We start from the raw sequence: 26,709 nt of genomic DNA on the forward strand, positions 1-26,709 counted from the left end.
TCTACATCATATTACAAAGAGCTCTATGCAGTGTTCCAGGCAATATCTTTGCTTATTCCTCAAATCCAAGGGAAGGATGTGCTGATATATTCAGACAACACCACCGCTGTAGCTTACTTAATCACTTAAGGACTCAGGGTGTACCTGTACACCCTGGGTCCACTCCCTTACTATAGTGGCCCCACGTTATAGCGGGTTGGACCCGGGCGGGACCCTTGGCTGATAGATCTTGGCATAGATCGCCGTGCCCTGCGCTATTAACCCTTTAGACACAGCGTTCAAAGTTGATCGCAGCGTCTAAAGTGAAAGTAAACTAATGCTGGTTAGCTCAGTTGGCTGTTCAGGACTGCCACGGCGAAATCGCGGTGTCCCAAACATCTGGGAAACACAAGGAGGGTCCTTACGTGCCTCCTGCGTCGCCAATCGCTGAATGACTGCTCAGTGCCTGAGATCCAGGCACGAGCAGTCAAGCGGCAGAATCCTCGATCAATGTTATCCTATAAGATATCATTGATCAATGTAAAAGATCAGTTAGTGCAGTATTATAGCCACTAGAGGGGGCTTTATCACTGCAAAAAAAAGTGAAAGAAAAAGTTAATAAAGGTTGTTTAACCCCCTTCCCTAATAAAAGTTTGAATCACCCCCCTTTTCTCATTAAAAAAAAGTGTAAATAAAAATAAACATATGTGGTATCGCTGCGTGCGGAAATGTCCGAATTATAAAAAATATATTGTTAATTAAACCGCACGGTCAATGGCGTACGTGCAAAAAAAATTCAAAGTCCAAAATAGCGTATTTTTGGTCACTTTTTATACTATGAAAAAATGAATAAAAAGCGATCAAAAAGTCAGATCAATACAAAATTGGTACCGCTTAAAACCTCAGATCACAGCGCAAAAAAATGAGCCCTCATACCGCCCCATACACACAAAAATAAAAAAGTTATAGGGGTCAGAAGATGACCATTTTAAACGTATTAATTTTCGTGCATGTGGTTATGATTTCTCCAGAAGTACGACAAAATCAATCCTGTACAAGTAGGGTATCATTTTAATCGTATGGACCTACAGAATAAAGAAAACATGTAATTTTTACCGAAAAATGTACTGCGTAGAAACGGAAGCTCAATGATTTTTTTTTTTTCCGTTTCAGCATAGATTTTTGGTTAAAATGACTGATGTCATTACAAAGTAGATGGCGCAAAAAATAAACCATCATTTGGATTTTTAGGTCCAAAATTGAAAGAATTATGATTTTTTAAAGGTAAGGAGGAAAAAAACAAAAAACCCTGAAAACCCTGGCATCTCTCTCTGCGATTCACCTGAAAGGGGAAGACAAGAAGGTGGCAGACTTTCTGAGCAGAGTTCATCTTCTTTAGTCCGAATGGTGTCTAAACAAGGAGATATTTGCAATGATAGAGGAAAGGTTTGGAAAATTCTCTATAGATCTCTTTGCTTCCAGAAACAGGAAGATTCAGAGGTTCTATTCTCTCAACCCACTGGATTATCCAACAGCAGTAGATGCTTTCTCTCAGGACTGGGGAAAAGAAAGAGGGTACGCTTTCCCACCTCTTCGCCTTATCCCTTGGGTCTTGAAAAAGATAAGACAGGACAGAGCCTTAGTTCTTGCAGACAGTGAGGATCTACTGTACCAGGGACCAGTTCATCATCCTCAGTCGGCTCATCTTCATCTAACAGCCTGGATGCGGAGAGGTCAATTTTAAAAGCTAGAGGCCTATCTGACCAAGTAATATACACCTTACTTGCAGTTAGGAATGACGTAACATCCGCCATATACCTAAGAACATGGAGAGCCTTCTTAAGAGTAGTGGGACCTGCAGTCGATCCATTGGGAGATCCTAATATCACTCAAATTCTTCATTTCCTCCAGTTAGGCCTGGATAAGGAGCTAAGTCCTAGTACCCTTGAAGTACAAATGTCAGCACTTAGTTCCTTTTTTAACTGCAAGTTAACAGATAATATCTTAGTTAAACATTTTATTTTTCTGGAAGATTAAATCCTCTATAAAAACTTACCGTTCCCCCTTGGGACCTGAATCTGGTGTTAGATGCCTTATCAGGACCACCATTTGAACCTCTGGATTCTATTTCAATCAAGTTGCTCACCCTCAAAACATACTTTTTTTTAAAAAACACTATAGGTTGCAATTAAATCCTGTTTCTGATCTTTCCTTTGGACATAAACTCTTTCAGGCGGTAGTCCCAAGCTGATTGGTTACTATCTGGTCTCCAGGGGTGCTGTCATGAGCGATTAGGTAAAGCTAGATCACTTACTGGGTAATCTGTTTTTCATTAGCTCATGACAACACCTCTCATTTATCCCGCCCTAAAAAAAATTTAATTCTTTATGTTGCTTAATGAATTTAGAGAATGAAAACAATTTTCTATGATTATTGTCTCCTTTTGGAGTACTTTTACTTTGAACTGAGGTATGGAGAGGCGTGTCCCTTTTTATGTTTCCTGTTCTGCGGTGGGAGGTCCTCTCCAGGGGTGCTGTCATGAGCTAATAAAAACAGATTACCTGGTAAGTAATCTATCTTTCTAAAGAGCACTATGAATGTATCAAAACTTATGAGATATTGCTCTGAAGACGTGTCAGTAACAATATGATGCAAGTAACTTCCACCTGAAGACGTGTCAGGTATGATGGGCAAGTCACCTTATGCTACTATATAAACGATATTGCTCTGAAGATGAGTCAGTAACAATATGATGCAAGTAAATTCCACCTGAATGTGAGTCAGGTATGATGGGCAAGTTACGTGAGCTACCAAGCATGAGTGATAATGCACTGAAAGAATGTCAGAAAAGATATGAGTAACTGATGCCTGGAAATGAAAAAATGGAATGCATGTTCTAAATGAGATTTCTGCACAGAGGAGAAAGTGACCTTGTGATGTTGCTCTGAAAATGTAACAGCAATAATTAAAGGTAACCAATCATCAGATTTTACCCTATACAACACTTGGCAAAGCGTTATATAGGGTAAAATCTTTATTTTCACCATTCCCGGGGGATGCTCCTGCCCCCAGGGATGGTGAAGATATGAAGTTATAAACTAGTCTCCGCCGCCGTAAGTAGTCCCCTGGGCGGGGAGCTCCTCTTACCTACTCCCGTTCTTCTGCAGGCAGTGACGCCCCCTCCGCTTGATTGATGGGCTGCGTCATTGTTCCGCTCACTGAACTGACGGAGCAGAGCGATGACGCAGCCCATCAATCAAGCGGAGGGGGCATCACTGCCAGCCGAAGAATGGGAATAGGTGAGAAGAGCTCCCCGCCCAGGGGACTACTTACGGCGGCGACGGAGACTAGTTTATAACTTCATATCTTCACCATCCTTGGGGGCAGGAGCATCCCCCGGGAATGGTAAAAATAAAGATTTTACCCTATATAACGCTTTGCCAAGCGTTATATAGGGTAAAATCTGATGATTGGTTCCCTTTAATGCAAGGACCATGTGGGTAGGTTTATATGCGTGTATACGTCATGCATTTATTTTTTTGTTTAAAAAAATAATAATAATAATTTTTAAAAAAGTGTGTTTGTATATACCGTATTTATCGGCGTATAACACGCACTTTTTAGGCAAAATTTTTTAGCCTAAAGTCTATGTGCGTGTTATACGCCGATACACCCCCAGGAAAGGCAGGGGGAGAGAGGCCGTCGCTGCCCGCTTCTCTCCCCCTGCCTTTCCTGGGGTCTAGAGCCCTGCTGCCGGCCCTTCTGTCCCCCTGGCTATCGGCGCCGCTGCCCGTTCTGTCCCCCTGACTATCGGTACCGGCGCCCCATTGCCGGCGCCGATAGCCAGGGGGAGAGAAGCGGCGCTGACAGCCAGGGGGATAGAAGGGGCAGCGGGGCACCCATTGCCGGCGCCGCTGCCCCGTTGCCTCCCCCCATCCCCGGTGGCATAATTACCTGGGTCGGGTCCGCGCTGCTGCAGGCCTCCGGCGTGTGTCCCCTGCGTCGTTGCTATGCACGGCGCGGCGCACTGACGTCATGCGCTGCGCCGTGCAGCGCATAGCAACGACGAAGGGGACGCACGCCGGAGGCCTGCAGCAGCGCGGACCCGACCCAGGTAATTATGCCACCGGGGATGGGGGGAGGCAACGGGGCAGCGGCGCCGGCAACGGGTGCCGCTGCCCCTTCTCTCCCCCTGGCTGTCGGCGCCGCTTCTCTCCCCTTGGCTATCGGTGCCGGCAATGGGTCGCCGGTACCGATAGTCAGGGGGACAGAACGGGCAGCGGCGCCGATAGCCAGGGGGGAGAGAAGGGCCGGCAGCAGGGCTCTAGACCCCAGGAAAGGCAGGGGGAGAGAAGCGGGCAGCGACGGCCTCTCTCCCCCTGCCTTTCCTGGGGATGTATCGGGGTATACACGCGCACACACGCACCCTCATTTTACCATGGATATTTGGGTAAAAAACTTTTTTTTACCCAAATATCCTTGGTAAAATGAGGGTGCGTGTTATAGGCCGGTGCGTGGTATACCCCGATAAATACGGTATATAACAAAAAAGGGGGTTGCAGCAGCACTGGAGGCTTTTAGCGCACTTTTTGATTAAAACGTGTCCCCCCATTTCAGATGGGACCCTAACTCTTTTCACTCACTCCTGCTGGGCATACAGCCTCTGATTGGGTGACATGCTTTATCCACTATCTATTTAAAAAAACCTCCTGTGAAACAGGGAGGGGTGCACGGCTACAGAGGGGTCCACTACCCGTGTATTAGGTAGTTGTGCTGGCTATTTTTCTTTTTGGTTTTGCTGTGCAATTTCCAGCATGTCACCCAATCAGAGGCTGTATGCCCAGCAGAGGTGAGTTAAATGAGTGTTAGGGTCCCATCCGAAATGAGGCCACCTCTGCGTGGTGGATGGGGGACACGTTTTGATCAAAAAGTGCGCTAAGAGCCTAAATTTTTTGACCAAGAATGCTGCTGCATCCTTGTTTTGTGTATACTTTGTATTTGCCACAGCAGCGTGCACGCGTGTATTAGGTAGTTGTGCTGGCTATTTTTCTTTTTGTTTTTGAGATATATATATATATGTGTGTGTGTATATCATTTTTTTTTTTTTTTAATTAACACAGCTGTATCTGAAAAACACTGACTGTGAATAGTCCCAGTATACTCTGAATCACACGAATCCAAGCTACAGAAAACAATAACAAACGGCCATAAGATGCGGGAACTAAAGCAACTAGCTCTGCACACAAACCTTACATGTGAGACGATGTGTCCTGTCCTGTGACCCCCTTGAAAGGAACCGCTGGATGATGGGGCTAGCTTGGGTCTTAAGAGGAACCCCACCTTAAAAGACCCCAATTGTACTGGCCTGCATATAATTATTGTGCATGCTATATACTAAACATTTATTGTAGCTGCAAGAAAACCAGTCGTTGACCCCACCAATTGCCGTCCCAGAAGCACTGTCTGTGCCCCCGCCTAAGCGCCGAGCCTGTACCATGGCAACGGGTCCCGCGGCCACAGAGCCTGCACTGTGTAGACTTTCCCTCTCCCAGCGTATGTGTCGGGGAAAGGGAAAATCTCAGCCGCGACACACATCGGGCAGAAACATCCACCCACAACACGCTGATGACCTGCGTCACCGGCGTGCAGCCGTACCACCTGACCCATGCGCAGAGTGAAAGGGTAACGTGCGCCCAAAAGGAGCAATGCGCCCAGAGCCTCAGCACTGCTGCAAGCGTGCAGGCAGACCATGGCGAAGTTGAAAAGGGGCAGGCCCTGAGTCAAAGACCACAAACCGTGAGTAGCGGATTGTAACCCTGAAGCACCAATGGTGTTTGGAACTGCAAACCCCAAAGCCAGCAGATGGCTAACCACCGATAACCGCACAGCACCCACGAGAAGCCACGGCAGGCAAATAAAAAGTTGCGGCAGGCATAAAATAACCACGCTGTTACCTCGTTTTAACGAGGTAAGAGCACTCACCTATCCGAAAACTCCTCTCCCTCCGAACGTATGAGCTCACAGCAGTGCTTCTGGTACCAGAGAACACTGCAAATGTGACACATGCTTTGAGGAAGGGGATTGTTGTATATTATATAGGCCTACGCCCCTCACACAAATATATATATATATATATATATATATATATAATATGGCCTAGGAGTAGTAGTGTGACCTTTATCTTGTTCCTGACCATTGCAGTGGGATTTTATCCGTACATTACAGCCGCCATCGTCTCCTGATACCATGGACACATCTCCTGCCATATTACTCTATGTCCTCGTATGGGAAGATAGTCCGAACTACAGCGTATAGTTACATCATGGTGCGTGAAGGGGTTAAGAACTTCACTATCTGATCACATCATCTATCTGATCCCCAACCTGACTGTCCCTTATATCCTCCCCGCCCAAACTGGCCTTCACTGTTTACCCAGAAACTCCTCTCCCTCCACAGCTGAGACCCCTTCCTAGACTGTATGGAGTCCTAAGTTGTGTTTATATGGGATTTTACTCTGGATCCTCTTCTTCCCTTCAGGTTCCTCCAACCCAGGATCCTCTGCTGATATCTTCTATATAAGAGAATTCTCCTGGATGATCCATCAACCATGGAGAGAGACAGGAACAAGATGGCCAACAGGATCATAAACCTCACCCTACAGATACTCTTCCGGCTTACTGGAGAGGTGAGGGATTCTGGGAGTGATGTCACATGACCTCATTCTTATCTATGTAATTACAGATGGATATGACTGGAGAGGTGAGGGATTCTGGGAGTGATGTCACATGACCTCATTCTTATCTATGTAATAACAGATGGATATGACTGGAGAGGTGAGGGATTCTGGGAATGTATGTAGTGATAATAATGTGTCTCTCCATACACAGGATTACACAGTAGTGAAGAAGTCCTCTAGTGGGCGCTGTCGGGTCCCTGTGTGTGAAGAATGGGGAGGAACCCTGAGCCCAATCCCGGGGCCCCCACCTCACTCCCTGATACATGAGGAAATGGATGAACAGAAGATCCTAGAACTGATCAACAAGATGATGGAGCTGCTGACTGGAGAGGTGACACTGCTGGGAATGCTGGGACATTATACAGTAATGGAGGGGTCTGATGATGACTGGAGAGGTGACACTGCTGGGACATTATACAGTAATGGAGGGGTCTGGTGATGACTGGAGAGGTGACACTGCTGGGAATGCTGGAACATTATACACTAATGGAGGGGTCTGATGATGACTGGAGAGGTGACACTGCTGGGAATGCTGGGACATTATACAGTAATGGAGGGGTCTGGTGATGACTGGAGAGGTGACACTGCTGGGACATTATACAGTAATGGAGGGGTCTGGTGATGACTGGAGAGGTGACACTGCTGGGAATGCTTGGACATTATACAGTAATGGAGGGGTCTGGTGATGACTGGAGAGGTGACACTGCTGGGAATGACGGGACATTATACAGTAATGGAGGGGTCTGGTGATGACTGGAGAGGTGACACTGCTGGGAATGCTGGGACATTATACAGTAATGGAGGGGTCTGGTGATGTCTGGAGAGGGGACACTGCTGGGACATTATACAGTAATGGAGGGGTCTGGTGATGACTGGAGAGGTGACACTGCTGGGACATTATACAGTAATGGAGGGGTCTGGTATTGACTGGAGAGGTGACCATGCTGGGACATTATACAGTAATGGAGGGGTCTGGTGATGACTGGAGAGGTGACACTGCTGGGAATGCTGGGACATTATACAGTAATGGAGGGGTCTGGTGATGACTGGAGAGGTGACACTGCTGGGAATGCTGGGACATTATACAGTAATGGAGGGGTCTGGTGATGACTGGAGAGGTGACACTGCTGGGAATGCTGGGACATTATACAGTAATGGAGGGGTCTGGTGATGACTGGAGAGGTGACACTGCTGGGAATGACGGGACATTATACAGTAATGGAGGGGTCTGGTGATGACTGGAGAGGTGACACTACTGGGAATGCTGGGACATTATACAGTAATGGAGGGGTCTGGTGATGTCTGGAGAGGGGACACTGCTGGGAATGCTGGGACATTATACAGTAATGGAGGGGTCTGGTGATGACTGGAGAGGTGACACTGCTGGGAATGCTGGGACATTATACAGTAATGGAGGGGTCTGGTGATGTCTGGAGAGGTGACACTGCTGGGAATGCTGGGACATTATACAGTAATGGAGGGGTCTGGTGATGACTGGAGAGGTGACACTGCTGGGAATGCTGGGACATTATACAGTAATGGAGGGGTCTGGTGATGTATGGAGAGGTGACACTGCTGGGAATGCTGGGACATTATACAGTAATAGAGGGGTCTGGTGATGTATGGAGAGGTGACACTGCTGGGAATGCTGGGACATTATACAGTAATGGAGGGGTCTGGTGATGACTGGAGAGGTGACACTGCTGGGAATTGCTGGGACATTATACAGTAATGGAGGGGTCTGGTATTGACTGGAGAGGTGACACTGCTGGGAATGCTGGGACATTATACAGTAATGGAGGGGTCTGGTGATGACTGGAGAGGTGACACTGCTGGGAATTGCTCGGACATTATACAGTAATGGAGGGGTCTGGTGATGACTGGAGAGGTGACACTGCTGGGAATGCTGGGACATTATACAGTAATGGAGGGGTCTGGTGATGACTGGAGAGGTGACACTGCTGGGACATTATACAGTAATGGAGGGGTCTGGTGATGACTGGAGAGGTGACACTGCTGGGAATGCTGGGACATTATACAGTAATGGAGGGGTCTGGTGATGACTGGAGAGGTGACACTGCTGGGAATGCTGGGACATTATACAGTAACACCACTGGAGGGGTCGGGGTGATGACTGTATCATTGTGTGTCAGTTCCCTGTAAGGTGTCAGGATGTGGCGGTCTATTTCTCCATGGAGGAGTGGGAGTATGTAGAAGGACACAAGGATCAGTACAAGGATCAGGTGATGATGGAGGATCAGCAGCCCATTACATCACCAGGTAATAGACATGACTATATACACACGTCCTCTCATTATTTGTATGTAAAGAATGAATTCGGTCTCTGTATGTGTTCCCTACAGTCAGATCCAGTAAGAGAACAGCACCGGAGAAGTGTGTTAAATATCAAGTTAAAATTCTGGAGGACATTCCTACAGGGAAAGATCTGACCTATATTAATGCTACAGACATAAAGGAAGAAGAGGAGACAGATGTGAGCGGTGATGAGCAGCATAAGGAGGACATTCCTACAGGGAAAGATCTGAGCTATATTAATGCTACAGACATAAAGGAAGAAGAGACAGATGTGAGCGGTGAGGAGCAGTATGAGGACATTCCTACAGGGAAACATCTGAGCTATATTTATTCTACATACATAAAGGAAGAAGAAGAAACAGATGTGAGCAGTGATGAGCAGTATAAGGAGGACATTCCTACAGGTAACCGCCCAGGTGAGTAGTCACCACTAAATGCTGAGATGAGTCACAGATTCTCAGTCACTGACTTCAACAATTATGTGTGGAATATTTTAAGGTTTATGTCCTGTCTGTATTATTTTGACTGAATAGAGGAATATATAGCAGAATATTCTAAATATGGTGGAATACAATGCATTCAGAAAGTCTTCAAACCCTTTGACTTCTTTTCATATTTTGTTAGGCTGAGGCCCATTGTTGTGCAATATTCCATAATTCCAATAAGTAAAAATCGAATTTTAGAAATGTTGACTAATTTATTAAAAAGTATTTGGCAATACATAAGAATTCATAATTCAGACCCTTTGCTATGACATAATATTTAGCCCTGGCTTCTCCCATTTCTCTTGATCATCTCTGTGATGTTTCTCGGAGTCACCTGTGGTAAATTCAGATGATTGGACATGAGTTGCGAAGACACAGCCCTGTTTATAAAAAAATCTGACAATGTATATTAGAGCAAAACCTGAACCATGAAGTTGAAAGAGCTGCCTGTAGAGCTCAGAGACAGGATTGTGAGGAGGCACAGATCTGGAGAAGGGGTCAAAAGAGTCTCTGCTGCAATTAAAGTTCCCAAGAGCTCAGTGGCCTCCATAATTCTTACATGGAAGAGGTGACCAACAACCCAATGGTCATTCTGGCTGAGGTCCAAAGATCCTGTGTGCAGATGGAAGAAACTTTCAGAAGGTCCAGAAACCATCGCTGCAGCCTCCACAACCTGGGCTTCATGGCAGAAAGGAGTCTCCTCAGTAATAACACATGGAAGATGCTTGGAGATTACAGAAAAGCATCTAAAGGATCAAAGGAGGAACAAGATTCTCTGGTCTGATGAAGCATCATGTCTGGAGGAAACCAGGCACTGCCCATCACCTGCCCAATACCATCCCTACAGTGACATATGGTGAGGGCAGCATCATGGCTGGAGGAAACCGGGCACTGACCATCACCTGCCTAATACCATCCCTACAGTGAGCATGGTGGGGGCAGAATCATGTCCGGAGGAAACCAGGCACTGCCCATTACCTGCCCAATACCATCCCTACAGTGAAGCATGGTGGGGGCAGCATCATGTCTGGAGTAAATCAGGTACTGCCCATCACCTACCCAATACCATACCTACAGTGATCATGGTGGGGGCAGCATCATGTCTGAAGGAAAACAGGCACTGCCCATCACCTGCCCAATACCATCCCTACAGTGATCATGGTGGGGGCAGCATCATGTCTGGAGGAAACCAGATACTGCCCATCACCTGCCCAATACCATCCCTACCGTGATCATGGTGGGGGCAGCATCATGTCTGAAGGAAAACAGGCACTGCCCATCACCTGCCCAATACCATCCCTACAGTGATCATGGTGGGGGCAGCATTATGTATGGAGGAAACCAGGCACTGCCCATCCCCTGCCCAATACCATCCCTACAGTTAAGCATGGTGGGGGCAGCATCAAGCTGTGGGGACAGGGAGACTGGTCAGGGTTGAGGGAAAGCTGAATGAGATATTCTTAAATAAAAACCTGATCCAGAGCTCTGGGCCTCAGACTGGGGTGATCATTCACCATCCAACACGACAATGCCCCTAAGCACACAGCCAAGACAACACAGGAGTTGTTTAGGGACAACTCTATGAATGTCCTTGAGTGGCCCAACTAGAGCCCGAACCCAATGGGACATCTCTGGAGAGACCTGAAAATGGCTTCACCGACGGTCCCCATCCAACCCGACAGAGCTGAGAGGATCTGCAGAGAATTTCTCTTTGTTTTAGCACAAGAAACAACAGAGAAAAATTTGAAAAGTGAAAGGGTCTGAAGACTTTCCAAATGCATTGTATGCTGTAAACTATTAAAAATATTTTCAAATGAATATTTGGTTATTTTTCTCTTATGTATTTTTCTGCTATTCAGCCAAAATGCACATTAAATATAGATGAACATGTGACCCGGTTGTAGGTGATAGCACATAATATGCATTTATAATATGGATGTGAGGGGGCGTGGCCTGGGTCACACATTGCTGTGCTCCCGCTAGCCCAGCTCTAATTACCCTGACTACTCTATCCTGATTGGGCCTCAACTTGCTTTTCTGGTCCGGAGCGGGGGCGAAGACTCTGCTGGTGCCTCCGGTGCCTTTGCTGGGCGCAGGTGCAGGCTGAGTATGGAGCAACAGGACCGGAGCTGTGATGGCCCTGCCGGGGGACGAGGCCTCCATGGAGCTGCTGGCCAGGCAAAGGAGAGCTCCTGGGGACATCTGTGGAGGCAGCTTGAACGTTCGTGAATGGGGGGTGGGGGGGGGGGGGGGGGCGGGGCATCAGTGGAGGCCATCTATATTGGAAACAACAAAAAGACTGTCCGGCATTGTGGGGCCTTCGTTGCCTTGGTTACTCCCGCGCCCGGGAAGTGTCGGCCCTTTGGCAGTGTACGGCTGCTGCTGGAGATTCAGCGTTAACCCCTGCTGTTCCTGCTGAGCCCTTCAGAGCTGCCTTTTCACTTCCCTGCTGAGGACCTCTAGCCCTGGAGACTGTGTGGTGGTGTGGTCCCCTCCATCTCCTGGTGTTCAGATTGTGAGGCCTGTGTCCCTATCCTTGGTCCTATACTGCAGGGCATTGTGTCCTCCCCCCCACTCTGCTTTGAGTGATTAAGTGCTGCTGCTGGACTCTGGCTGTATTGGACTGTGTGCTGCTACACTCTTCTGGCTTCTTCTGGGCCCTCTGACACTCTTTCTGCCAGGCTTCTTCTATAGTGAGGGTCTGTCTGTGCCGTGTGGGACCCTGAGTTCAACCCTGCTAAGTTTGAGGTATTGGCTTGCTGGAATTTATGGTGCTTACACTGTTGATGAATATGGGTGATCGGAGAGGCTGCAATAAGAAGTCTAAGCATGCGGCTGAGGCCACTACACAATCTACGGAAAATGAGGTATCCTCTAATGAGGGTCCTCCACCTGCCAGTGACCATGCTAGATGTGACTCTTCTGCTCCTACCCTGCTGGTCTCTAAAGTTTCGGCACATGCCGCTAAAGCTCTCAGCCAGTTTACAAGGCCCCCAGAGATTGTGGATGGATTATCTCCTGCACCTTCTCCTCCCATGGTTTCTGGCTCTCCTTGCTCTGAGAGATGTTGTTCACCCCATCATTCTTCTTGTCCTGCTGACTCTGTGGATCAGAAGTTAATGCAGCTACTGGCAGCCTTTACATCTTGCCAAACCATGATGGTTTCCAAAGTGGATAAATTAAGACTGTACTGGATAGAGCTGATGATCTTGAGAATAGACTTAGGCGAAACAACATCCGCCTGGTGGGCCTTCCTGAGAAGGCGGAAGGCTTGGATCCTGGGGCCTTTCTGGAAACTTGGCTTAAGGAAATATTACCTCCTGATACCTTCTCACCTTACTTTACAATTGAGAGGGCACATCTGGTTACTTCTACTCCGTAATTTTTCTTGGGAGGAGGGGGTTCTCTGCAATGTCATGCTTCTACTGCTGACAGTTTTCCAGGTATTGATAATGGGGTCACTTAAGATTGTGAGTTGGAATGTTAGAGGCCTTAACTGCAAGTTTAAAAGGGCTTTATGTCTGGATTTTTTTTTTTTTTAAAGCCCCCACACCTGATTTGCTTACAAGAAACTTATCTAACTGGTCAGAAAATTCTTGCCCTTAAAAGGGCATGGATAGCAAGGAGCTACCATTCTACTTATTCTTCCTCTGCCTCCCCCTGGTCATTGATCAAGTGGCTTGCTACCATTTTGGAAGGTTTGTGATTGTTCTGTGTTCATTACATGCCTTCAGTTTTCTTTTGGTGTTTGTGTATGTCCCCTCTCCGTTTCATGTTGATGTGACTGTGTTACATCCAAATTAATGACCTTTCCCTCTCAGCCTGTTCCCCTTTTATAGGTGACTTTAATGCGGTCCCAGATCCGAGTGTCGATCGTACCAGTGCAGTGGATTCTGGTTCTCTTGGACTCAATACCAGGAGTGCAACGCTGTCCCCTACTGAGGTTTGGCGCTGGAAACATGGGTCTGACCCATTATTCTCCTACTATTCAGTGGTACATAAATCATTCTCCAGGATTGATTTGGCATACGCCTCATCTGATCTTCTACCTCTGCTAAGAGATATTGTGTACTCCGCTAGGGGGATCTCTGACCACTCAGCTCTTATACTGTCCTTTGGTTTAGGTCCTCGCCACTCCTCCAAAGTCTGGCGGATGTATCCTGGCTGGCTGCAGGAGGAGGTGGTGATGGCATCCTTTCTTGAAGCCCACAATTGTTTCTGGGAACACAATAGGTCCCACCCTGACAAGTTAGTGCAATGGGATGGGTACAAGGCGAATGTTCAGGTCGGTTTATTTGTTTGGGTGAAGGCGTTGCAGGTTGAGATTGGGGTTTTGGAAGCAAAGGTGGTGAAGGACCCTTCCCCTGATGCTGAACATAAATGGTTGAATGCCCAAAGAGCTCTCTTGATCCTTTTAGTAGGAAAAGATTCAAAAGAGGATGATGGACAGGGAGGCGGCATTATTCGAATTTGGGGACAAAAATGGTAGGCTACTGGCGTATTTAGCTAGAGAGAGTAGGCCTGTGATCTCTATATCCTGTATTATGGGGGCTACTGGGAAACTAGAGACCCTATCACTGTTAATAATGTGTTTAGGGACTTTTATAGTAGTCTCTATACCTCTCAATTGCCAGCTGTTCCGGACGGCTTAGTGTCATTTTTGAGGGGTTTGCCTTGACTTCGGCTCAGGCAGGCGATTTGGATGCCCCTTTTTCTGATGAAGAGGTCTCTCTGGCTATTCCTTCCTTACAAATGGGAAAGACCCCGGGATTAGATGGAATGATTGGGGACTGGTACAGGGCGAATGAGGAGCGGCCCTGTTTTGAAGAATCTTTTCAGTGTGGCCTTGTAGACTGGGAGGCTCCCTGATTCCATGAGGGAGGCCCTTATTGTGGTTCTTGCCTAGCCAGGAAAGGATCTGATTTTACCGGATTCATGCAGACCTATTTTCCTCCTTAATGTAGATATCAAACTTCTGGAAAAAATATTAGCTAATCGATTACGAAAGGTCATAAGCGCTGTCATTTATCCTGACCAGACAGGCTTTATGTCATTGAGAGCTATGGACATTAATGTCCAGCGGTTACATCTTAACAAAGCTGCAGCGGAGGGGGATGCCTCTGGGGGATATGTAGTTTGCCTGGATGTATATAAAGCTTTTGATTCTGTGGAATGGATATATCTTCGGGATGTCCTGGGGGTCCTTGGGTTTGGTCCACAGTTCTGGGCGTGGGTGCGGTTGCTATATGATAGCCCTAGGGCCAGAGTACGAACAAATCTGGAGGTCTCTGAGTCCTTTCCGCTGGGTAGGGGTACGAGACAGGGCTGTCCCCTGTCTCCCTTGTTGTTTGCCCTGGCAGTTGAACCCCTGGCGGCGGCCATCCAAGCATATTCATGGGGTACGTAGAGGTTCCTTGGAGGACAAAGTATCCATGTATGCAGATGACACACTGGTTTATTTAGCTCATTTGGTTGCAGGGCCTCAGGGGTTGCAAACAGTTACTCAATTTAGATATTTGGGAGTGAAGGTTTCTGCTTGTGTGAGGGATTATGTACAGCTGAATTTGGATCCAGTTATGTCGTCTGTGACGGTCAAATTGCAAGGCTGGTCCTCTTTGCACCTTTCCCTAGCTGGTAGGATTAATATCTTTAAAATGATAGATTTACCTAAGTTTTTATATTTTTTCCATATTTCTCCTGTGATTCTCCCTAAGAGGTATTTTGTAAAGCTGAGTGGCGCTTTGAGATCCTTCTATTGGAAAGACAAACTGCCGCGATTGGGTCAGGCGAAGTTCCAGGCAATGGGGTTGCTTAACGGCTCCTAACATGCATAATTACTTTTTAGCTTCTTAATTGGTGTGTGCTGCCTGATGGATCGACCTGGATCTGGTAAATGCATCTATTGCTTTAGCGGGTGCTCTCCATGGGTTTGTATGAAACATTGACTAATAACCTGTATAGATACACTTCTATTTCAAGGTTGTTGACCCCTATTAGAACTGTGGCCGAGATGTGGTCGGTGGTCTCCAGACGCTTTCTGTTGCCAGTAATGTCTCCTCGAGCACCTCTGTGGGGGAACCCTCACTTTGAGCACCTGCAGGAGTCGGCAGCCGGCTTCTGATGTGATCATGGAGTCAAGTTGTTTGGGGAATTCCCTTTTTTTCCCTCTTTCCTAGAACTCCCATCCAGACAGAATCTTGTCATGTAAGTCAGAGTCTTGCAAAAGGGACCCCCATTTAGTGAAGATTTCATGTTTAGAAACATTTGCTGGCCCGCTCTATCCTCAAAAGAGGAGGCAGACACCTTCGACAAATGGTCTCCAAGGGACCTGCAGAAGGAGAGGAGCAGGAACCCTTGGAAGAAGTGAGAGGTCGGTAGAGAGAAGGCAGACAGCACTTCTTGCATTGTAGACCACCTCTTGTCTTCCACTTGCATAAATTGTTTGGCTACATTAATCCCCTTGAGGCACCAGAGATCAAACAACCTGTTTTCGTGGCCCTGAGGGTATTCTGGATGACCCTAAGATCAAGATGCCCGGACAGCAGAAAGGCAAGCCCAAAAGCCCTTCGGATCGCTTTCCAAGACGAAATAGGGAACTAGGGAACATTTTATATGGGGGGGGCACAGGCTGAGAGCACGAAGACAGGACAATAGCTTCCAGGGGAAGACCAGCTATGTCTCCAGGGAGAAGATAGAGCGGAAGCTGGAGCTGTGGAGCCAATTATAGCCACGGATATTAGGGAAGCCCACACCGCCATCAGCTCTGCAAAGCATCAATTTCTGTAATGCTATCTGTGGACGTTTCCCGGCCTATATAAAGCATGAGAAAACAATTCAGGGCCACTATGTCTTTGTGTTTAATGAGAAGGGGGTAGAGTCTGGAGTTGGTAGAGGAGTCTTGGGAAGCTTATCATCTTAATTGGGTGACATTTCCCCAAAAAATAGTGAGATAAGTGGAACCAATGTTGCAATTCATCCACAATACGTTTAACTAAAGGTGGGTAATTCGGAATGTATAAGGAGGAGGGCAATTTCCCAATCTTTATTCCTAGATAAGTGATATGTGGTTTAATTATATTGCTTGGTATACTTATAGAGCTCCAGAAAGAAGAAGGCATTGTCAGAACTAGGGGTAGAACCTTACTTTTTAGTTGATTTTTGTATCCCGAAAAGGATCCAAAATGTGCAAGGGTGAACATCAATGAAGCACAATGTAAGCCAAGGTCTTCCATAAAAATCTGAATGTCAACAGCGAAAAGGGCCGGTTTGACCACTTGTTACTGTATCACAATCCCCTGAAATAATAAGTTGCGAGCTAGGGTCAGGTGAAATCATAGGGAATATGGGGCACCCCTGTCTTGTCCCCCTGTAAAGGTGAAACGGGACAGAATGGTCCAGGTATGGACCTGCCCCAGGTGCGAGGAGTAAAGATAATGGGGGAAATTTATCAAAAGTTGCCCATAGAAACAAATCAGATCACATCTTTCATTTAGCAACGGCCTTGTTAAAAATTTAAGAAGAAATCTTATTGGTTGCAATGGGCAACTGGACACCTTCTCCTCTACACGGGTTTTGATAAATCTCCCCCAATATCTCTTATTTCTAAGTCTCTTATTCAATGTATCGGGGAGAATCTTAAATTTAAAAGTATAATTGGATGGGAACGAGATATTCTGCTTGGTCTCGTATCTATCGGAATCTAAAGTTCAGCTCTTATAATAATTATCATTATACTCAGTTTTGTATCATCCATAGAATCTATAATAGTTCTAAGATAAAAAATAAAAAAAAAACGCTCAGATTCCATTTACCTTCGGTGTGCGGAGGGGGCGACCTTATCACGTATGGTGGGAATGCGCTATGTCGGGTAATAACTAATTTATCGATTATGGTCAACAAAAATATAAAAAATATTACGACCGTTATGAATTGCCAAAAATATACAAACTAGGCAATTCACCATATCTGGGCCCGACTATTTTCCCAGATATGAGTTCTATGAAGTAGTGATAGCAGTAACTTTTGCAATATAATAAAATAACGCAGTTATTATAAAAGTGATTTTCAGGTTTATCGGTTACAATTAATTAACATAAAAGAGGTAATATAAACAGATCATGATATAAATTAAATTTTATAAAGAAATCAATGACATAAGGTCAGATATAAATCAATGATAAAGTAGTAATGTTATTTAATATTAAACTTAATCACAGAAGTAGTTTAGTTCAGATATCAGTATATTACTTTGCATAGAGATCATCAGATTACATGACATTGTATGGCCATTTTACATGTATAAAATGGAAGTAAACCCCACACAGTTCTAACCACAACTATCTCTGGTAGAATATGGTACTAAATATATAATTTATAGTATACTACTAATTAGGAAGACTTAAATTGTTTCCTCGTGTGAATAATTATATCATGGGGTCGAGCAGAGAAAGATCCAATATTTGAATGCAATGATCCCGATAAGACGTGCCCCGTTCATCTGCAGTAGAAGGGGGTGTGGCTTATGAACTACTATTACCATCACAATATGGAGAATAAATATCAAGCCAGGTCTGCTCATCTACATGATATAATTCCATCCACATTAAAAGGGAGGTAACTTAATCAAATAAGAAACCTGTGTATCTTACCGAGAGTATGCATAGTTGTAGTTCTGGATAAAGGAAAGATGGCTGCCTGAGAAAACGCATGTAGTCATAACCGGTTATCAGAGAAGAAAATGACTATTATGGGACAAAGCTATCCCCCTGGCTCTTCATGGCTCCGCCCCTTCAAGTAGCCTCTAGGAACTTCAGTGATGTGGATCTGTGATCCTCTTTTATGAGATTTTGCAGTGCCTCCTTTCTTTCTTCCTTACACCTGCTTTTAGCTTGTTTCCTATCTTAAGGGTCCACCCAAACAAATAAAATGTCGTCCAATGATGACTGGTGGGTGTTAACTATGTAGATGAGAGTCTAGTTACATGACATCACAGAGAATTTGCCACCGTGATCCCGAACAGCCCCCTGAGCTAACCGGCAGCAGTTTAGTTTCACTTTAGACGCCGTGTCAAAAGGGTTAATAGCGCACAGCACCGCGCACTATAAGCCACGCGTCCCGGCCGGGCCCGACCCGCTATGACCGCTCCGTTACAGAAAGGATTATTGTACCTTTTATCACCTGTATACACATCATCCAAGACAAGACAATGCCATTGATACTTCTCAGGCATCTCAAATAGATGGCCAGAGATATACATAAATAGAATGCAATTACAACCCACTGTTAAACACACACACCGGTATCCAGGTGTACAGAGCAGACCCCCCCCCCCCATTTGAGACAATGAATTTCACTCTCAAAGACTTTTGTTTGATGATGTGCAAACATCATGGGTATTGTCTTGTCAATCCACTTTGTTTCCTTGAAACATTCCATTCTCTCAAAGTGTTTTTCTCAAACGTCATGACTTGGTAAAATTTCATTAAATAGAATCATTTTGAGTCAAGATGGACTCTTTGCCATGTTGTATCTTTTTTTTCCCCACACTTCATAATTGTTTTATAAAAAAAATCACTAATATCAAAATGATAACAGATCACAGTTCTGTGCTTACATACATCACATGAATTATCTACAAAATAAAATTTTAATAAGTCAATTTCTAGTCCAGAAACATGTAAAGTGCAAGTCTAGCATTGGCCTCCCACCTGTTCTGCAGAGAGATGCAGCTCACGGGGCATAGGCAACCATAGCCCCGCTCATCAGAAAAGGGCACGTGCACAGAACCTGACAGCCGACGCACATTATCTCACCATCTGTACCATCCAGCATGAGCTGTGTTCGTCCACACTGATTTTTGCAGAACAAACGCTGGATATACACTTAAACACTTTAGCTCAGGATTGATAAGGTATATATACAATAGAAAAAGGTATACAGTAAAGCCAGGCCTTGTCTTATGCCTCTTTGGGTATCCAGATCCTGTGTTTGCTCCTTCATAAGAAGTGGGGAGGGGCAAAGCCCAATTCAATGGTCGTCCCCTCTTACATTACTAACCTACCATCAATATCACGCACATTGTTTTGTACATTATTGTATGAGCATTTTGTGGTAGAAGTTACTACACATCACATGACATCTCACATGATCCTTAAACCGGTTAAAGGAGCCAGGTCAGAGTTTACCCTACCAAGGGTCAAGGAAGGTCTAGTCTAGGTTGTGCTAGTCTAATGGTGATCACCAATATTTTGTTGCAAAACTACAGCTCTGGGAGCACAGAAACTTCCCATGGAGCAGAAGGGCTTGATGAGAGTTGTAGTGTAGAGTTGATGAAGTCTTGATGAGAGTTGTAGTTTTGCAACAGCTGGAAAGTCACAGGTTCGGGAACACAGTCAGGCTATGTTCACACAGTGAACAGACATTCTGCAGACAGCCCACTGGGAGTTCCCTATGGACACAGCAGTCAGTGCACGGCCAGTGCACGCTGTGTAATGAGAGTAGTTTGTCAGCGTACTCAGCAGTCCAGAGCAAACCACCAGCGGACGCGCAGTTCAGCACGGACCCTGCCAGCGTAATGAACGTAGCGGGAGAAGTCGACTCACAGTGACATGTAAGCTGGAGACTCGCAGTAAAATGTATTACTGCTAGTGTATGCTATCACGCCAGCAAAGTCTGCAGCCAACCAAGGACCGCCGACAACGCCGCGCACACTAGCCCCATGCTAACCGCAGAGCCTGCAGCAAACCACACATGCACTCGTGCTTTACTATGGACTCCCAGCAAACTCCACCTTACCGGCACTAGGCCACTCAGAAATGTGCCATCTCCATAAACCGCACTGCACCTCCGAGCAGACTACGCAGAATTGTTGTTCCGCGTCAGATGTTTCTGCCGTGCACACGGTCCAGCAAAATGCCATTGAAAACAACAGGACTCTGCTGCAACGGAATTTGGCAGCAGATTTTTTTTTTCCGCCATATGAACACAGCCTTAGGCTGTATACACACCCGCACTCTAATTTCAAATTTTCTGGTCCGTCATGGAAGCAGAAAAACAGAATTCAAACTGTAACCACAAAGCAGCTCAATGGACCATCAGGTTCTGTCATAGTGTCCGCAACTTAACCATTTTCCCTCATTAAATCAAGTGATTGAATCTGCAGTGTGAACAAAGCCTCCATCCTAGAACGTCATATTTTGATTACCTTAGACAGCGTTTCCAACCAGGGCGCCTCCAGCTGTTGTAAAACCACAACTTCCAGAATGCCCGGACAGCCTAAGGCTGACTAGACATGTCAGGAGCTGCAGCCCTGCAAAGCCGGAGACACACTGCCTGGAAAACGCCGGACACAGAAATAGGTCCTATAATGCAATATGCTCTGGTTTATGCCAAGGGAGGCGCGGTGTGAATGCTACGACTAGAGATGAATGAAGTTACAGAAATTTGATTAGTTATGGACCTCATGGCTCGGTGGTTGTTAACTTTAGCCTGCATAAATTAGTTCAGCTTTCAGGTGCTCAATTGGGCTGGAAAAGGTTGATACAGTCCTAGGAGTCTCCCTCAGTATGCTGTCTGCTCATATCTCCCCTAGCATTAGCAAAAGTACAACTCCCAGCTTGTCCTCACTGACAGTAGTGGTACACAAGCTGACAGTGGAAGGATTTTTCCTCCAGCTGGGAGCCCTGCGCTCACAGCTGTCAATCAAGGAAGTGTGTCCATGACGTAGGTGATGATGCATGGACACAGCAGGACTAGTATGGGTTCAAGCAGGCAGGGGAGGTAGTTATTTGACTGGCTTTTTCAGTATGAAATGCTGAAAATTTTCTAATGAAAGCAATTGCAAAACCTATTGGTTATACGTGCTTTACAACAAATCAAAAGTTTTTGTATCTGACAGTGCCCATTTAATGTGGTGCCAACATTGCTAGCATTTTCTATAGAGTATAGCTCTGGTTGTGATTGAAGAGGTAAGTAGATAAATAACAGAACAATAATCACTAAGGGGAAAAAAATTAAGGAATTAAACCTAAAGCACCCTTTAAATCCCCTGGTCTAATATGGTCTTTATGGATCAGCTGTTAGCAGCCAAGGTTGTGTCCTTATTTCATAGGCAATGCCTCGAGGTCCCAATCCTGATGCCACCAGGGGGCCATCTGAACATGTCCTCAGGAAGTCAGGTGAGAAATACAGGTCAATACAACAGAGGGCATCTGGTACAGATTGGTAAGATGGCCCTCCTGGCTCGACACTACTGGTTGACAGCTTCACAAGCGCCGATCCAGTCACTATAAACATCCACTGGTTCTGACAGATATGTTATGGGGGTCTGGAACTCCTCAAGACACATGGTGCAGGAGATGATCCCCTTGTTCTGGGCTCTGTCCATCTTTACATTGCAGGATTTCTCGTGGTTACAGAATGGACAGGTGAACTGGGTTTCTAGATTTCCCGTCATCGTCTTCTTAGGTGGAGGCTTTCTCTTTGACTTTCTGTGTTCCATTTTCTACAGCTCCTCTTTCTGGCTGGATACTTCGTGTTTCCTCATCTCACGCAGAGCAATGAGTTTAACAGGAAATTCCTTCCCCCGTCCGATGCTTGCCTACGCTTTTTCCTGCCATGTTGCATTTTTTATACAGTATATCTTTCATATTACAACTTCTGATTTTATCGGTGCCGATATAGCCCAACAGGTAGTACAACTTTCAACTTTTTTGGGAAGAAATTTTTCAGAGAGTTCAACAAATGGTCGCAAAGAAGATGGCTTTTTCCCCTCAACTAGCAATATGGGGAGATGATGATGTAATAATGGTATTAAAACAAATGAAACATACAATGATCGGGTCCTTCTTCTATGCCAGATTGTGGATAGCCAAGGAGTGGCTGGTGAAAGAGATCCCTTGCATCGAGGGTTGGTTTTCATTTTGTTTTCTCTTTTTTTTTTTTTTTTTGTAGGGGGGAGAGGTGGTTGGGATGGGAAATAAGAAAGAATTATATTTTAAAAATGTTTGTATTGTAAAAAATTAAATGTATTAATAAAGGAAGAAGTTTGGTAATCACCATCAGTTCCAGGATAGGTATAATTTATTTTTATAACCAAACATCTATCCAACTGTGTCTGCAGATCTGAGCATCAAATATACCCGACAGATTCCCTGTAGAAAGGTCCTAATTCTGATAGTGCCTTATAAAGATGCACATAAAAGACTAACTATATATGCAAAATTCTTAAGGTTATATTTCTAAGAAAAAAAAATAATAAAAAGGATTCTTATTCTTGGCAGATGACTGTACCAGGAGATCAGAGGAGAATCTTATATCTTCATATTATAAAGCAGATGATGATATCACACAAGATACATATGAAGAACATTCCATTATCCCAGATACACCCTCAGCCCTTCACAGCCAAGATCTGTCAACTGATCCTGTTATAGCCTTCATGTCTTCTGATCCATCACAGACTGGTAAACAGAATAAAAGCTACAGAAGGGTTGTTGGATATCAAAAAGCTAAGACCGTAGAGAAGCCATTTTTATGCTCAGAATGTGGAAAATGTTTTACGCAAAAATCCCATCTTGTTACACATGAAATAATTCACACAGGGGTAAAGCCATTTTTATGCCCAGAATGTGGGAAATGTTTTTCTCGAAAATCACATCTTCTTGAACATCAAAACACTCACACAGGGGAGAAACCATTTTCATGTCCAGAATGTGGAAAATGTTTTTATTATAAATCAAGACTATTTGAACATCAAAGAACTCACACAGTAGAGAAGCCATTTTTATGCTCAGAATGTGGAAAATGTTTTAAGCAAAAATCACATCTTGTTAAACATCAAAGAATTCATACAGGGGTAAAGCCATTTTCATGCCCAGAATGTGGGAAATGTTTTTCTCGAAAATCATATCTTTTTGAACATCAAAACACTCACACAGGGGAGAAGCCATTTTCATGTCCAGAATGTGGGAAATGTTTTGCTCAGAAATCAATTCTTGTTAAACATCAAAGAATTCACACAGGGGAGAAACCATTTTCCTGTCCAGAATGTGGGAAATGTTTTATTCAAAAATCTAATCTTGTTAAACATCAAAAAATTCACACAGGAGAGAAGCCATTTTCCTGCTCAGAATGTGGGAAATGTTTTATTCAAAAATCTAATTTTGTTAAACATCAACGAACTCACACAGGGGAGAAGCCTTTTTCATGTCCTGCATGTGGGAAATGTTTTAATCATAAATCAAATCTTGTTGAACATCAAAGAACTCACACAGGAGAGAAGCCATTTTCATGTTCAGAATGTGGGAAATGTTTTACTCAGAAACCATATCTTGTTAAACATCAAAAAACTCACACAAAAAGCTATTTTCTTGTACAATCTGTCCTTTTAGGACAAAGTAATGTCTAATTACACATTAAAGAATTCACAAATAAACGTAATCTGTTTTATTATGTCCTGTAAGTATGACGGTTGTATGGGGTGGGCTCAACATTGACCCCTTTCCATACTTGGAGGCTCCTGGCTGTTAATTGCTGAGGGGTGTAACACGTTTCAGTAGACTGGAACACTGATGATAGTGGATCCGCTGGACCTGTGTGGTAGATGACTCGGACTGTACCAGGGAGCGGAGTCTAAGGTGCCGCTGGTTTTCACCAGAGCCCACCGCAAAGCGGGAAGGGCTTGCTACGGCAGGCGGCACCCAGGTCGCTACCCCTGGGGGGCTCGACCACACAGGCGGCTGAGGAGATTCGCGGCACAGGTGGGATAAGGCAACTCGTGGTCTGGATAGCAGGAGGTCAGGGCATGCGGCACAGTAGCATAGTCAGGAACGTAGCAAATGGTCAGTAGGCAGGTGGCAAAGGAAGCAAGCTCGGGTCACGGAGCAAGGGTATGATACACGGCAAGGCAATACAAAGGAATGCTTTCTCTAATGCTCTAGGGCAACAAAGATCTGGCAGGGAAGTGTGGGAGGTGGAGGAATTTATCAGTGAGCCACAGGTGTTACTTCACTAATGGGCACACTGGCCCTTTAAATCTTAAAGCATCGGCACGCGTGTGCCCTAGGGGATGGGGACATGCGCACCAGAGCAGAGGGGCAGGAGAAGAACAAGGTGAGTGACAGGCTGGGATTCGCATGTGGGTTCGTCCCACAATGCGAATCTCAGCCCCGCCGGCAGCAGCAGGTAATGGGATCATGCGCTCACGGCCAACATGTGCGGCCGGAGCACATAACAGTACAACGCCCCCCCCCCCCCTTTGGTCTGCCCCTCCTTTTTTACGATTCAGAAAACTCCTGATAAGGTCACGGCCCAGGATATTCTTTAGGACTGTAACTCTCCCAGTCGACCAGAAAAAATTGTTTACCTCTCACGGTTTTAGTGTCAAGAATCTCTTTAACTCTGTAGATGTCAGAAGAGCCGGAGACAGGTGTGGGGACAAGACTATTTTGAGAAAACCGGTTTATGACAAGAGGCTTGAGGAGAGAGACGTGGAAAGAATTGAGATCACATAAAGTAGCAGGTAGGTAGAAGTTTGTAGGAGACCGGATACATTTTTTGTAGAATCTAGAAGGGACCAAGGTAGCGATGACCAAGCTTGTAACAGGGTATCTTGAACCGGATGTATTTGGATGAAAGCCACACCATGTCACCAGGAGAGAAGGACGGAGGAGGTCTTCTACTCTTATCAGCTTGTACCTTCATGCGTGAAGAAGCCTGGGATAATGACTTTCGGGTCTGTTGCCAGATGGTGGAGAAGTCACGGACAAGCTCATAAACAGTCTGCACAGCGGAGGAAACTGGGAGAGGAACGGGGATGGAGTCCGTAGACAACAAAAAAGGGAGATTACCTTGTGAACTCAGAATCCTTATGATTATATAAGAATTCAGCCCAGGGGAGAAGGGTGACCCAATCGTCTTGGCGAGCTGAAACAAAATGGCGAAGATAAGTCTCAAGAATTTGATTAACCCTCTCCACCTGACCTTTGGACTGAGGGTGGTAAGCCGAGGAGAAGTCCAGATTTATGTCCAGACGGTTACAAATGGCTTGCCAGAACTTAGAGACAAAATGCACACCACAATCCGAAGCGATATGCTGAGGAAGACCATGCAGACGAAAGACATGCAACAAGAAGTACTTCGCCAGCTGTGGGGAAGAAGGAAGACCTGGTAGAGGAATGAAATGAGCCATCTTGGAAAACCGATCTACGACGACCCAAATGACAGTATTATTGTGAGATGGTGGCAAATCGGTGATGAAATCCATAGTGATATGGGACCAGGGAGTCTCCGGAATGAGTAAAGGCTGTAAGAGTCCTGCAGATCTCTGTTGAGGAGTTTTGTCACGGGCACAAGTTTCACAGGAATGACCAAAATCAGAAACCTCACGTTCAAGATGGGGCCACCAGTAGTGCCGGGAGATTAGAAGTAGAGTCTTGCATATACCAGGATGACCTGCTATCAAGGAAGAATGACCCCATTTCAGTAACTTGCGTCTCAATCTGGCGGGCACAAAGGATTTTCCCGGAGGAACTTGCTGAATTTTAGCAGGAGCGGCAGGAATCAAACGGTCAGGAGGAATAATATGCCTAGGCGTGGAGTCCAAACCAATGACCTTAGAGGACCTGGAAAGAGCATAAGCCCTGATCTTCTTATCTGCCGGATGGAAGTGGATGAAGAAGTTGAACCTAGAAAAGAACAGTGACCACCTTGCCTGGTGGGGGTTCAAACGCTGAGCAGACTGAAAGTATAGAAGATTCTTATGGTCAGAGTAGATGCTGACCGGATGAGAAGAACCTTCCAATAAATGTCGCCGTTCCTCCAAAGCTAACTTGATAGCGAGGGGTTCACGATCTCCAATGGAGTAATTTCTCTCAGCAGGAGAGAAAGTCTTGGAGAAGAACCCACAAGTTACAGTCTTGCCCTTGGCGTTTTTCTGAGTAAGAATGGCACCCACTCCAAAAGAGGAGTCATCAACCTCCAAAGCAAAGGGCCTCTCCAGATCTGGTCTTGTAAGCACAGGAGCAGAGGCAAACACATACTTTTAACGGGAGAAGGCCTCTTCAGCCTCTTGAGGCCAAGATTTAGGATTCAAAGTCTTCTTAGTGAGAGCCACGATTGGAGCAATCAAGGACAAAAAATTTGGGATTCATTGTTGATAATAGTTAGCGAATCTTAGAAAGCGTTGAATAGCAT

General features: G+C 45.5%; 2 protein-coding genes across 6 annotated transcripts in view; one reads left to right on the plus strand and one right to left on the minus strand.

Annotated features, from left to right (window-relative positions):
* The window catches only part of LOC130296811 (zinc finger protein OZF-like), a 60,215-nt gene extending 36,251 nt beyond the window's left edge, over positions 1-23,964 (plus strand). For 4 of the 5 annotated variants that reach the window (XM_056548790.1, XM_056548801.1, XM_056548817.1 and 1 more), the window contains 5 exons: positions 6,517-6,664; positions 6,867-7,046; positions 8,869-8,995; positions 9,079-9,447; positions 22,797-23,964. In XM_056548790.1, the coding sequence (XP_056404765.1) occupies positions 6,587-6,664; positions 6,867-7,046; positions 8,869-8,995; positions 9,079-9,447; positions 22,797-23,923 (1,881 nt within the window). In that variant the 5' untranslated portion in view covers positions 6,517-6,586 and the 3' untranslated portion in view covers positions 23,924-23,964. Of the gene's footprint in view, positions 1-6,516; positions 6,665-6,866; positions 7,047-8,868; positions 8,996-9,078; positions 9,448-22,796 lie in introns of those variants that run through there. The other variant, XM_056548825.1, reaches the window with a different exon arrangement.
* LOC130297356 (transcription elongation factor 1 homolog) lies at positions 19,080-22,758 on the minus strand. The gene has a single exon (XM_056549748.1). It carries the CDS (start codon positions 22,013-22,015, stop codon positions 21,764-21,766), a length of 252 nt encoding a protein of 83 aa, XP_056405723.1. The 5' UTR covers positions 22,016-22,758; the 3' UTR covers positions 19,080-21,763.
* Positions 23,965-26,709: the final 2,745 nt, after the last annotated feature.

The sequence above is a fragment of the Hyla sarda genome, chromosome 1 (assembly GCF_029499605.1).
Source record: "Hyla sarda isolate aHylSar1 chromosome 1, aHylSar1.hap1, whole genome shotgun sequence".
NCBI classification, from domain to species: Eukaryota; Metazoa; Chordata; class Amphibia; order Anura; family Hylidae; genus Hyla; species Hyla sarda.

What these genes read in the sequence shown, in the direction of transcription:
- LOC130297356 (XM_056549748.1), bottom strand. Translation starts at nt 22,015, where the DNA reads ATGGAACACAGAAAGTCAAAGAGAAAGCCTCCACCTAAGAAGACGATG.